At 43.0% G+C, this 12,587-nt stretch overlaps 1 protein-coding gene across 1 annotated transcript in view; it reads right to left on the bottom strand.

Annotated features, from left to right (window-relative positions):
- The window catches only part of ABCB7 (ATP binding cassette subfamily B member 7), a 127,023-nt gene that overhangs the window by 94,314 nt on the left and 20,122 nt on the right, over positions 1-12,587 (bottom strand). Inside the window, exons 2-3 of the mRNA XM_073641019.1 lie at positions 4,077-4,157; positions 2,256-2,342 (exon numbers count right to left, since the gene is read on the bottom strand). Of these exons, the coding sequence (XP_073497120.1) occupies positions 2,256-2,342; positions 4,077-4,157 (168 nt within the window). The remainder of the gene's footprint in view (positions 1-2,255; positions 2,343-4,076; positions 4,158-12,587) is intronic.

The following is a 12,587-nucleotide window of genomic DNA, read 5'->3' as shown; positions in this document are numbered from 1 at the left end:
TATTAGGAAATGAGAGTCCAGATTTTTGAAGTCCCAAAGAATTCCTAATGTTTTTGACTTTTTGACTGTAAATCAGCAATAAATCTCTGACTTACTTAAAAAAAAAGTTATCTGCACACATAGAGGTTTCCCTGACAAGTTTGATAAGATATATGTCATAGGTGGACTAATACCCTGGGCACTCCCATGGGTGTGGTGAATATTCATGGCCTTTAATAGCGGGCACGCTACAGTGTGCGCGCTATTAGGGAGAATGAATGGTCACTGCTCCCCACGCACACAGTCCCGGCGTGGGGAGCAGTGACTATTCCGGCACAGAGCGGGACAGCGCTGGAGGAGAGAGGAGGTGAGTATGAGTGTTTATTTTTTTTTTCTGTGCAGCGCAACGGGGATCAAGGGTGCCAAGCTTCCCTGGATGAGGGGGGCCATGCATACAAGGGATGAGGCATGAGGAGGGTCATACATACATAGCAGGAAGAGGGATGAAGGGGCCATACATACCAGGATGGGTGTGAGGGGGGCCATACATACCAGGATGGGTGTGAGGGGGGCCATACATACCAGGATGGGTGTGAGGGGGGCCATACATACCAGGATGGGTGTGAGGGGGGCCATACGTACCAGGATGGGGGGCCATACATACAGAGATGAAGGGTGCCATACATACCAGGAAGAGGGATGAAGGGGGCCATACATACAAGGATGAGGGGGGCCATACATACAGAGATGAAGGGTGCCATACATACCAGGATCAGTGGGGCCATACATACAGGGATGAAGAGTGCCATACATACCAGGAAGAGGGATGAAGGTGCAATACATACCAGAATGCGTGTGGGGTGGCATACATACCAGGATGAAGGGTGCTATACATACCAGGAAGAGGGATGAGGGGGGCCATGCATAAGAGGATGGGGGATTGGGGTGCTATGCATATCAGGATGGGGATGAGGGCCACGTATAACATGAAGGAGGGGCCATATATACCAGGACGGGGAATATTAACAGAATTGGGGGACATTACCCCTATAACAGTGTCAGCAGCAGACCCCCTCCCCCTTAGCAGGGCCATCATGACCACTTTTTTTGCTTACATTTTTTTTCTATTTTCCTCCTCTAAAACTTAGGTGTGTCTTTTGATCCGGTGCGTCTTATAGTCCGAAAAATACGGCACTTTTGTCCTGTATTGACTAAAACCTGTTCTGTCTTTTTATGCCTGCAATGTACATTTTACCTTGTGTCCTTAGTAAACCTTTTTTATTAAACAAAGAATGGAAACTATCAAGTATTATATTAATACTATATTATATTAATTCTTACAAACGCAGACATAAAAAAATCCCAGGACAGTATACAGTAACAACCTCTCTCAAAGGGAATCTGTCACCAGGTTTTTGCTACCCCATATGAGAGCAGCATAATGTAAGGAAAGAGACCCTGATTCCGGCGATGTGTCACTTATTGGGCTGCTAGCTGTCATTTTGTTAAAATCAGTGTTTCCTCTGCTGCAGATCTAGCAGTTCTCTTAATGCCGAGCTCCGTATAACCCCGCCCACACCACTGATTAGCTTTCTATGTACACTGTGCATAGGCAGAAAGCAGCCAATCAGTGGAGGGGGTGTGATTATACAGAGCTCATAAATATAGAGGACTACATGGCAGCAAGTTTACAAGTCCTCTAGTGATAATCTCCTGCTGATAAAAGTGATTTTATCAAAACTACAGCAAACAGCCCAGTAAGTGACACATTGCTGGAATCAGGGTCTCTATCTCTATAATATGCTGCTCTCAGATTAGGTATCAAAAACCTGGCGACAGGTTCCCTTTAAATCATACTTACACTTTTACAAGAAAGTGATTATAGCGAAGTAATCATTTTCTAACACACTCTTAGCAATTTTAGCCGATAACTCACAGTATGGACTGCGTGAAGTCTATACTACTGGCTACACTAAACTAGGTAGCATACTTCTGCCACTAGGCGACAGTCTTCAGTGCGGGAGCGAGGGTCATAGGATTTTAGAGCGCTCGCTCCCCCACTGAAGACAGTTGCTAAAAGCGCCAAGGACGATGCCTTGTTGAGTGTAGTCCGCAGCACAAAGTGAGGGCAGTTTGTACTCCAGGTTATCAGAGAAAAAAAAAATAAAAAATTTGCCATAGGGTGATTTGTATAAATTATACTGCACAGTCCTGCACTGTAATTGTGAAAGTGTAGGTCCGCTTTAAGGCTAATTGATATATTAACAATTTCTTACCCCTTGCTTTGGGTCTGTATGAAGACCACCACCCGCGTGTCCATGCCAGCATGTTCTTACGTGACTTGAAGGCAAACCGGAGAGCACCTGTATCAATGACATGATATTAAGCATACAGTTATTTCTTATGCAGCATTAGATTGTAGCACTTCACTGCATAATAAAACCTCAATACTATTTCAATACAGAGAAAGAGCGGCGTGCAACACCTATACGGCTGATATACTGCACCCAGAGATATAGTCTACCAGGCTTTTCTTCTATAATATTCTGCTCATACATCTAGATGATACCTCCACCCTGTGCTGCACTCAGAGCTTCCACAGCCATTTATTATTATATATATATTATTTCTAATGGATATCAGTTATTACATTTTGCCTGAACAGTATCAGAACTTGATCCTCTATTAAGGAACCATTTGGTGAATACAGGCAGCCACGCCACCTTCTATAGATCAGCAACCAGGAATATCTTTTACATGTAAAGGAGTCATTACAATAAATGCATTATATAATATTCATTTTCCTAATACAAAAATGGTTTTCTAACCAATGATGCAACCATGACGCTGTTTGAAACCTTACTTTAAAGGGAAGCCGACATGTCCCCAAACATTATTAACCGGCAGACAGCCATCTCTGTATGGATATGTTGCAGACCCGGCTGTCAGTCATAGCGCGGGGCGTGTTTACAGCCGCCACTCACTATACACTGAGTGGTGACTGAAGCCACGCCTCTATAACTGAAAGCCGGAGGAATAAAATTGATTTCTTCCCGGTTGCTGGGCTTTCAGTGTGGCGGCCACACTGCTTTAAAACGCTTTTACCTTGCAAATTAACATCAAATATGCATAAAGTAGGGGCAGAGACCCTGGTTCCAGAGATGTGTCACTTACTGGGCTTCTTGCTGTAGTTTTGATAAAACACTTCTTTATCTGCTACTCCGCTAGTGCTCTCAGTGATGAGCTCCTGCCATGTAGTCCTCCATATTCATGAGCTCTGGCTAGCCCCACCACCACCACCACTGATTGGCAGATTTCTGCATATGCACAGTGTACACAGAAAGATGCCAATCAATAGTATGGGTGTGGTTAGACTGATCTAATCAATGAGAAGATTAGCAGAGATATAGCAGATAAAATTGTGAAATAAAACTACATCAAGGAACCCATTAATTGACCCAGTGTTGGAATCAGGGTCTCTCTCCCTATTTTATGCTGTCCTTAGATTTAGAAGTATAAACTTGGTGACCGATTCCCTTTAAAGAACTGTATTATCAGCAATGGCTATTACACCCTTTCTGAAGGGGAGCCATTCATGGAATAAACTGGAAAGCAACATTTCCTGTGACTGCCTATGGGTGATGTGGGTGCCACATAGGCGGCCTTTAAGGTAGACAGACTACGTATTCTAACCATGACATGCAGAACGTCTGCGGTAATGGCCATCAGCACAGTATGGCAGCATTTCTGCTCTATCCATTGATTAAATATGGCTATGTACAGACAGCCCTGAGCGAAGGAAAGATAACCACAATGCAGATGTACACACAGTGTATTCTGCCTTCATCCTGTATACATGGATATGCAATGTATATAGACTTATACTTCATTTTATGTCAGTATCAACCAGATCTCATTATCAAGTAATTATCATACTTTTTTCCTTTTCTCTTTTGCAAGTGACTGAAAAATTATTCATCCATTGCTAAAAGGCATTATGCAAAATGATGCAGGATATGCAGGATAATGAGCGAATACTCTCAGGGTGTTACCCAGCTCATCTCTCCGCTGCCAACATAGAAAGAAACTATTAATACCTTTGCTGCATCTAACAAGTGGCACGAATTGTCTTTCCCCCATAAACACCACGAGGTTTGCCTTGGGAACGGGTGTAGGACCTGAGGAAAAAGGAAGGGCAGATTAAGGCAAAAACAGAATAATGACTCTTCAAAGAATAGCACTTCTGCCTGGGCTTTTATGCTTTTTGATGCCCAGGAGGAAAACACAACCTAGGAATCTGAAACTGCGCCAGGAGAACATAGGCAGCAGGTGTAAAGCAAATTAAAAACAAACATTAAAAATGCAGAATGACAAAGGGACCTTTCTAGCGCTGCGGCGTCTACCTCCCTAGACAGCGGCAGCCTTTGCTTCTTTGTTTCTCGAAATCCCACTCCATTTCTCAGAGCCTCTCTCCCTTATGTTACTCTTCTCACACCATACAAAAGATTGTGGGCAACAGCTAATTCACTTCTGGCCAAAGCATTTAAAGGGAACCTGCCAGCTCGGAAGTTCTGTACAACCTGTGGGCAGCGTGCAATAGAGCAGAAGCTCATAGCTCATAGGGGGCTGTGGGAAAAGATTCCTGCTCATTCTGGGCCTTGCAGCCGCTCCTAATGATTGACAGCTGCACAGGGAAGACTGTCAGTCACTGGTTAGGACCACCCCATGGACTTCTGTGCCGAGGTGTAGAGCAAGGAATTCAATGCAAGCAATACAAATTAGGCTACATTCACGTGAACATTTACATTAGAGAGAAACTGACCATTTTTATCCATGCGACATCCGTAGACGATCTGATCTTTTCCTTATTCATTGACTCTTAACAATGGATCAGTCAAAAATGGATGGAACAATGAAGTAGAAAGTATGTCTTCAGTGTTTTATCCATTTTATACCAATCCCCATAGTCTTTAAGGGGAACCTGTAACCAGAAAAATGTTATTAACCTGCAGATATGGGGTTAATTTGCATGTTAATAGCATTACTAATCTGCTCCGCGACAGCACTTAGCCGAACACTGTGAGGGGAGAAAATAAACTTTATTCCCCCGTAGTGTTCGGGTTTCAGTCATGGGGGCAGCACCAGCGTGCCGGTTTAGTCATGGCTCTGAGTATACAGAGCAGCTGCTGTAACCGCTCCCCCAGGCCTGACTGACAGCAGAGCCCCAATGTAGAGGGAGTGGCAGTCCGTTACGGAGGTGCGGTTACAGCTGCCGCACTGTATACTCAAGAGTGGTGAGTGAACCGGCACTGCCCCAGTGACTGAAACCAGATGCTGCCGAGATGAATAAAGTTCATTTTCTCCCCGCAGCGTTCAGCTATTTGCAGGTGCCGGGCAGGTTAACGATGCCAGGCAGATTAACCCCATATTGGCAGGTTGAGTGTTTTTTTCTGGTGACAGGTTCCCTTTAATAGTTTGATCTATAAAATGGATGAGAATTGGACACAGTATGAGTCTCACAGAACCGTTTTTAAAAAGTACCATGTGTGTATGGATCAATGAAACTGTATGGGTCTGTGTGGTGTCAGTTTAAAAATAAATAAATCCCAAAACAGCACACAGACATGTACAATGGATGCACGAGTTCCCTTATACCGAATCTTTTCCCACAAACTTATTTATCAATTATTCAAGCTTCACTTGTTCTTTAAAGGGAACTTGTCGTCATGAAGATGCAGTCTTATCTGTAGGCCTCATGTTATAGAGCAGGAGGAGCTGAGCAGACTGATATATACAAGAGGTAGTCACCGGAAATGGTCTTCCAACAATCTTGAAGGAGTTCCCAGAGATGCTTATCACTTGTTGGCCCTTTTGCCTTCACTCTGCGGTCCAGCTCACCCCAAACCATCTCGATTGGGTTCAGGTCTGGTGACTGTGGAGGCCAGGTCATCTGGCGTAGCACCCCATCACTCTACTTCTTGGTCAAATAGCCCTTACACAGCCTGGAGGTGTGTTTGGGGTCATTGTCCGGTTGAAAAATAAATGATGGTCCAACTAAACGCAAACCGGATGGAATAGCATGCCACTGCAAGATGCTGTGGTAGCCATGCTGGTTCAGTATGCCTTCAATTTTGAATAAATCCCCAACCGTGTCACCAGCAAAGCACCCCTACACCATCACACCTCCTCCTTCATGCTTCATGGTGGGAACCAGGCATGTAGCCCAAACCAGTCTCTTCTGCTTGTTGCCTGTCCTTAGCAGTGGTTTCCTAGCAGCTATTTTACCATGAAGGCCTGCTGCACAAAGTCTCCTCTTAACAGTTGTTGTAGAGATGTGTCTGCTGCTAGAACTCTGTGTGGCATTGACCTGGTCTCTAATCTGAGCTGCTGTTAACCTGCGATTTCTGAGGCTGGTGACTCGGATAAACTTATCCTCAGAAGCAGAGGTGACTCTTGGTCTTCCTTTCCTGGGGCGGTCCTCATGTCAGCCAGTTTCTTTGTAGCGCTTGATGGTTTTTGCAACTGCACTTGGGGACAATTTCAATGTTTTCCCAATTTTTCGGACTGACTGACCTTCATTTCTTAAAGTAATGATGGCCACTCGTTTTTCTTTACTTAGCTGCTTTTTTCTTGCCATAATACAAATTCTAACAGTCTATTCAGAAGGACTATCAGCTGTGTATCCACCTGACTTCTGCACAACACAACTGATGGTCCCAACCCCATTTATAAGGCAAGAAATCCCACTTATTAAACCTGACAGGGCACACCTGTGAAGTGAAAACCATTTCCGTTGACTACCTCTTGAAGCTCATCAAGAGAATGCCAAGAGTGTGCAAAGCAGTCCTCAAAGCAAAAGGTGGCTACTTTGAAGAACCTAGAATATAAGACATATTTTCAGTTGTTTCACACTTTTTTGTTAAGTATATAATTCCACATGTGTTAATTCATAGTTTTGATGCCTTCAGTGTGAATGTACAATTTTCATAGTCATGAAAATACAGAAAAATCTTTAAATGAGGTGTGTCCAAACTTTTGGTCTGTACTGTAGGTGTGTGGTAAAAGATTTAGTATAACCTGTGTTTTAATCATGTAAACCCCTGCTGTTCCTGGGATTCTGAGTTCAATGGTAGGTCCTATCAGTGACTGACAGCTATCGCTATGTGCAAACTTCAGAGGTAGCTGTCAATCACTGATAGGACCGCCCACTGGGGAGGTCCTATAATAGCCAAGTACGTCTGTGACTTACGGCAGCCAGCCCTCACTGTACATAAGCCGATCGGCTGGTGCCGCTGGATTATACATAGTCGCAGCAGTAAGAGCCACAGGTATCTTATGTGCAGTTCTGGTGTAATTACAGCCTGAGCCACTGTAGCCGGATAATAGTCGGTATTCTTATGGGACAGACAGGTGGGATTCTGGGGTCACCTTTGTTACCTGCTCAGCCCTACAACAAGTTCTGGATCAGTGTTGGGTGTAAGTAGAATATGTACAGGTGCATCTCACTATATTAGAATATTATCAAAGATTTAATTTCAGTTCTTCAATACAAAAAGTGAAACTCATATATTATTATGTTTTTGTTAATTATTCTAATTTACTGAGATAATGACTTTTGTGTTTTCATTGGCTGTAAGACATAATCATCAACATTAACAGAAATAATCACTTGAAATAGATCACTCTGTTTGTAATGACTCTATATAATATATGAGTTTCACTTTTTGTATTGAAGAACTGAAATAAATCAACTTTTTGATGATATTCTAATTTAGTGAAATGCACCTGTAAGTCACATATGGAAAGAACATGGAAATGTTTCTAGAGGTCTTCGTAACTGGAGATGTGTAACAAGATCATGGGACAGAGGTGATTTTTTAAACTTTCTGTGAATAAAACTGGATTCACACATATGTGTTTCGCAGTCAAAAATATGGCCTGCAACGCACAGACCGTCTGCGAGTCTCCTCACCAAACCTAAAAGCTTCATAGGTACACCCGTGGCCTGTTTATGCATCGCTTTCTGTACTCAGACCACAAAACACAGATGTGTGAACCATGCCAAAAGCCGTGTTCACATATGCATTAAAGGGAATCTGTCACCCCCTGGGACTTATCTGACCTACTAATATGGGCATACAGGTGATAGAAATGTGAATCTATACATACCTGTATGCCTCATATTAGAGATCTGGTTGCTGTGAAATGGATTTTTATTCTTTCAAGATTCCCATGCTTGCGGGTCCGGGAAGAAATCCCTGCCTACTGACGTGTAGTTGGCATGGTCAGATCCCATGAGCACTTCGCTTTTTATAGAAGGTGCGGGCCATGGCGACTGCACGTCACAGGGCACTGATGTGCAGGGGAGGGGGGAAATATTTTAATTACCACAGTAGGCGGGGATTCCTTCCCGTCACCCGACCGGCAAGCATCGGAAACTTGGAAGAATAAAAAGCCATTTCACAGCAACCAGACCTCTAATATGAGGCATACAGGTAGGTACAGATTCACATTTCTATCACCTGTATGTCCATATTAGAGGTCAGATGAGTCGCAGATTACCTTTAAAGGGAATCTGAAAGCTGATACATGCTACCCGAACAGCATGCATCTGGAACTGGCTGTATGACTTCAGTCAGGTATGTCCGACTCTGAAGCAATGCTGAGTCCAACTAGTCTCCAATGCAGTTTTATCCCTGGGGCTTTTAAACTATACTTTTCTCTGAAACACTGTGTTGCAGAGTCACACATACCCGACCGAGATCATACAGCCAGGGCCTGATACAAGCTGGCCACGGGTCAGGCAGCATGCATCCGCTGTCAGGTCGCCTTTAAGATCTGCTCACATGACCAGTTGTCATCTGTTTGTAATGGATCCAGAAGAAGAAAAAAAAAAAAGGATCCAATACAAATGAGTTAAAAAGAATGCAAAATGGAAACTAAAGTTTGTTTTTTGAATGGAAGTACTGGTACCTTTTTTTTTAATAAAAGGCATCTGTTTAAAAACAAACACTTTGATTTCTATTTTGCATTTGTTCTTGTTCTGTTTGTAATGGATCAGTTTGGCGCAGGTCGCTGAACACACAGTGTTTTACGTATAGCAAGTGCTTAAAAAGAAAAGAAAAGAAAAGAAAACAAACCACATCCAATTATCCATTTCTTGGCTGGACATAAAAGTGGTGCAAACTGAGGCTACAATTCATCATTGCCGTTTTTCCACTTTTCTGTAGTAATTTGCTCCTTTTTATTGGTTTTGGTATTTGCTCCTTATTTTGTATATTTTTCTCACCACTTTTTTAAGGTGTATTTTTACAGGGTTATTCTCAACTTGTCTCTAGAACTGTTCACAGCCCAGAAGTCTCCTTATTTCCTAGTTGGTTGGGGGGGGCGGGCACTCCTCTGAGTTCTGCTCAGGAGCTCCTCCCTAATGATCTGTCAGTGTTTGTTCTGAGTCTACACTGATATTACTATAGTTACATATAGAGATAATAGGGCTTTTGAACAAGCACATGGTTCAGGAAAGTGAGAGTCGGTAAACTGCTCTGAAAACTGTCAATGGTGTCAGGAGGTTGTGATTATGCAGGACTGATAAAAGCCGTCAGGAGCTGGGGAGAGAGAGGTGGGCAGCTAACTGCTGTGATTAAATCAATGGGTTGGAGAGAGGTGGATGGGATCTTATGAGTTAACTGCTCTCCAGAAATGTAACTACTGAGCACACTGGGCCAGGATCTGCTGTCCCAGCTCCTTGGAAACAAGCTGTACACTATGTAAGATAAAAGCTCTCACAGTGGGAGAATGACAGCAGATACAAATAGCAAGTCAATTGCAAACTTTATTATTTTTAGGCTGTCTAATAAATCACTTTTATAATATAAGAATACCCCTTTACATATTTTGTTTTCCCTCGATAAGTTTGCTTACCCTGAGGTTTTAGAGAGATTCATGAACTGTGACCTAACAAATATCGCATTTTTAATCTCATCTCACTCCAATCTCTGCCTGAAGTAAGGTTTATCCTAACAAAGTTATCCAAGGCACCTGGCATCTTCCTCAACAAGCTTTTTATTGGTTACAGCATAGAAAACTTAAAAGCAATGTTTTGGCCACAAACAGCCTTTATCAAGCCAGAGTAGAGAGATCACATACAATTTCCTTCCCCCCATAATTTTATTGCACTTGGATTTTTTTTCCCCCATTTTCCAGTACGGTATGTGGTAGAATGAATGGTGTCATTCAAAAGTACAATTCTTCCCACAAAAAACAAGCTCTCATACGTCTATGTGGACGGAAAAAAAAAAAGTTCTTGTAAAAAGGGGAGGAAAAAAGTGAAAACGTAAAAATGGATATTAACTTTTAACATTCGTGAAAAGGTCAAGATCTGTGATAGTTCGGGCCCTGTTGGAAATTTGGCATTGGGGCCCACAGGCTTTCAATGACACTACTATCTATAGGCAATATGTACTAAAACAATAGGAACGTTGGTATAAAACCAACCTCCCGCCCTTACCTTTCAACAAACATAAAAAGTTTGGGAGCAGCTATCAGTGTGAGACAGGGGGATCAACTGAGAATGCAGCAGCGGGTGCACACCCTGATAACGCTGTGCTCAGTTCTGTACAGCCGCCAATTTCCTCACCAGCTTACTGTGCACGTAGATGGTAACATGATTAAATTGTAGCTACGAAAAAAACACCATAAAACTACATTCCGTTTGACAATGCCGTGTTTTATTTTCCAGAATGTGGCTTCCATCAAATGGCATTCTGTCTTTCTACCCCAAGTTGCTACTGCCCTAATTTATGGGTTTAACAAGAAGGTTATACAGTGGCTTAAACTTTAAAAGGGGCAGTCTCATCTTATTAAATGAGTAAACACAAGCAACTTTTCAATTTACCTCTTAGGCACTGTTCACATGGATCCAGTATTAAAACACTGGATCCATTAGAAAAATAGAAAAATGTAAGCCACTTTCGTTTCTGTTTTGCACCCACTTTTGTTCTGTTCGCAACAGTTCCATTTTACTTGCGGTTTCTCTGAACACCTCCAATGTTCTGGGCATGCACAGAGCTAAAATCCGATCTGTTAAAAGATAGCAGAATGGATGACCTGTTTACCATAGACTTCAAGGTGAAATAAAATGGATCTGTTTGCTATCAGTTTTTTTGGTTGGACAAAAAAAAGTGTTGTGCACTTCTTGTTGCCAAGGTTACAGGCCACCTCAGAAATGGCTAAATTTTTGGACAAGGAATGAACTCTTTCTTGCAGGCTGTTTACTATACAGCTTACAAGCACTGCTCTGAAGTTTGTCGAATCACTGGATATGAAGAGGAGTCTCGGTGTCCCTACATTTCTCCCATGCTGTCTCTGTATTACGCTACTGGCGTAGCACTGCTGGAATCCAGGCCGGAGGAGCATGAGCAAGAACCGACAGGCAGTAGTAGAAGTTCTTGCAAGTAGCAGTACGAGTTATAGCAACAATCCGTAAAGAAGTGGGAACAGTCTGGGTAAGATAGTTTTCAGAACAAGGAGCTGTAGACTGAACTAGAGTAAAAAAGCTAGACACAATACTCAAGCAATGAGTGAGGGATCATGTGGCTTTAAAAGGAGGCCCAAACAGGAAACAAGATTGATTCCATAGGTTCAGAATCTGCCATCTTAGTAAAGGGCAATTGCAGGACACAACCGCAGCCCCCAATTTTAAGAGGTGAAATTGCAGCATAATATCAAGGAGAAAAATAGCAGCCACTAGTGGTCAAATTGTAGAAGGACAACAGGAATCCTGACAATGTTAGCAGCACACAATTCGGGACAGGGGCTCAGCCATACCGGTGATCTGAGCCATCAATCTTCAGAAGTGTACCACCCCCTAGAAGGCAGGAAGCCAGTTGAGCGATGCACTCCTGAAGACAACCCCTTTAAAACATGGGCTCTGGTCACAGTTCCCCAGATCTAAGATGGACAGAATAGTGCACTATGGTGGACTTATCAAGTAAAACAAATAAAGCAAACCTGACAGATCCACATTATGAAAGTCAGGGGGATTTATTGCAAAGCATCAAACCAGATTTGTCATGGCTACCATAAAAACAGTATCTGCAACGCAGGTGTTAATCAGGCCGAATGTCACGCACAACATGCATTTTTTATGGCTTTTCTCCATTCCTGTTCATAAGGAAGGGTGCGGCACAGGCGTGACATTCTCAGAACTTGTTTGACCTTGGTAAAAATGCTGTTAAAAGGAGAGTTACATTTCAGAGGAATCTGCTTTTAAAGCTCTATTTCCAGCACTGCCCAAGTAGTGACGGCCCACCAAAAATTCCCAAAGTTCAGTGTGTGTCTATAGTGAGGTTGTGGTGCAGGGAGGTGGGGGGGGGGGGAGACAGCTATCTCATGCATGACCGGCATTGCTGCCTATCTAGGTGTGCTGCTCCGCTCTACAGCGAGTAAGATCCCATCTTCCTTTAGGCTAGGGCTATACGGCCACTTTGTGAATGTGCAACATTGCGACTCGCAGGGTCTCGAGGCTGCAATAAAGCAAGTTGCAAAAATCGTAATTCGTTGGATCTTTTGTGACTCGCTTGTCATAGTTGTGGTGCCCTGCGAGTCAC

Source organism: Phyllobates terribilis, unplaced genomic scaffold, assembly GCF_046119375.1.
Source record: "Phyllobates terribilis strain yellow unplaced genomic scaffold, ASM4611937v1 Scaffold_7__3_contigs__length_470593459, whole genome shotgun sequence".
In the NCBI taxonomy this organism is placed as follows: domain Eukaryota; kingdom Metazoa; phylum Chordata; class Amphibia; order Anura; family Dendrobatidae; genus Phyllobates; species Phyllobates terribilis.
Note: the sequence above shows the minus strand (reverse complement) of the source record. Positions and strands in the feature narration are given on the sequence as shown.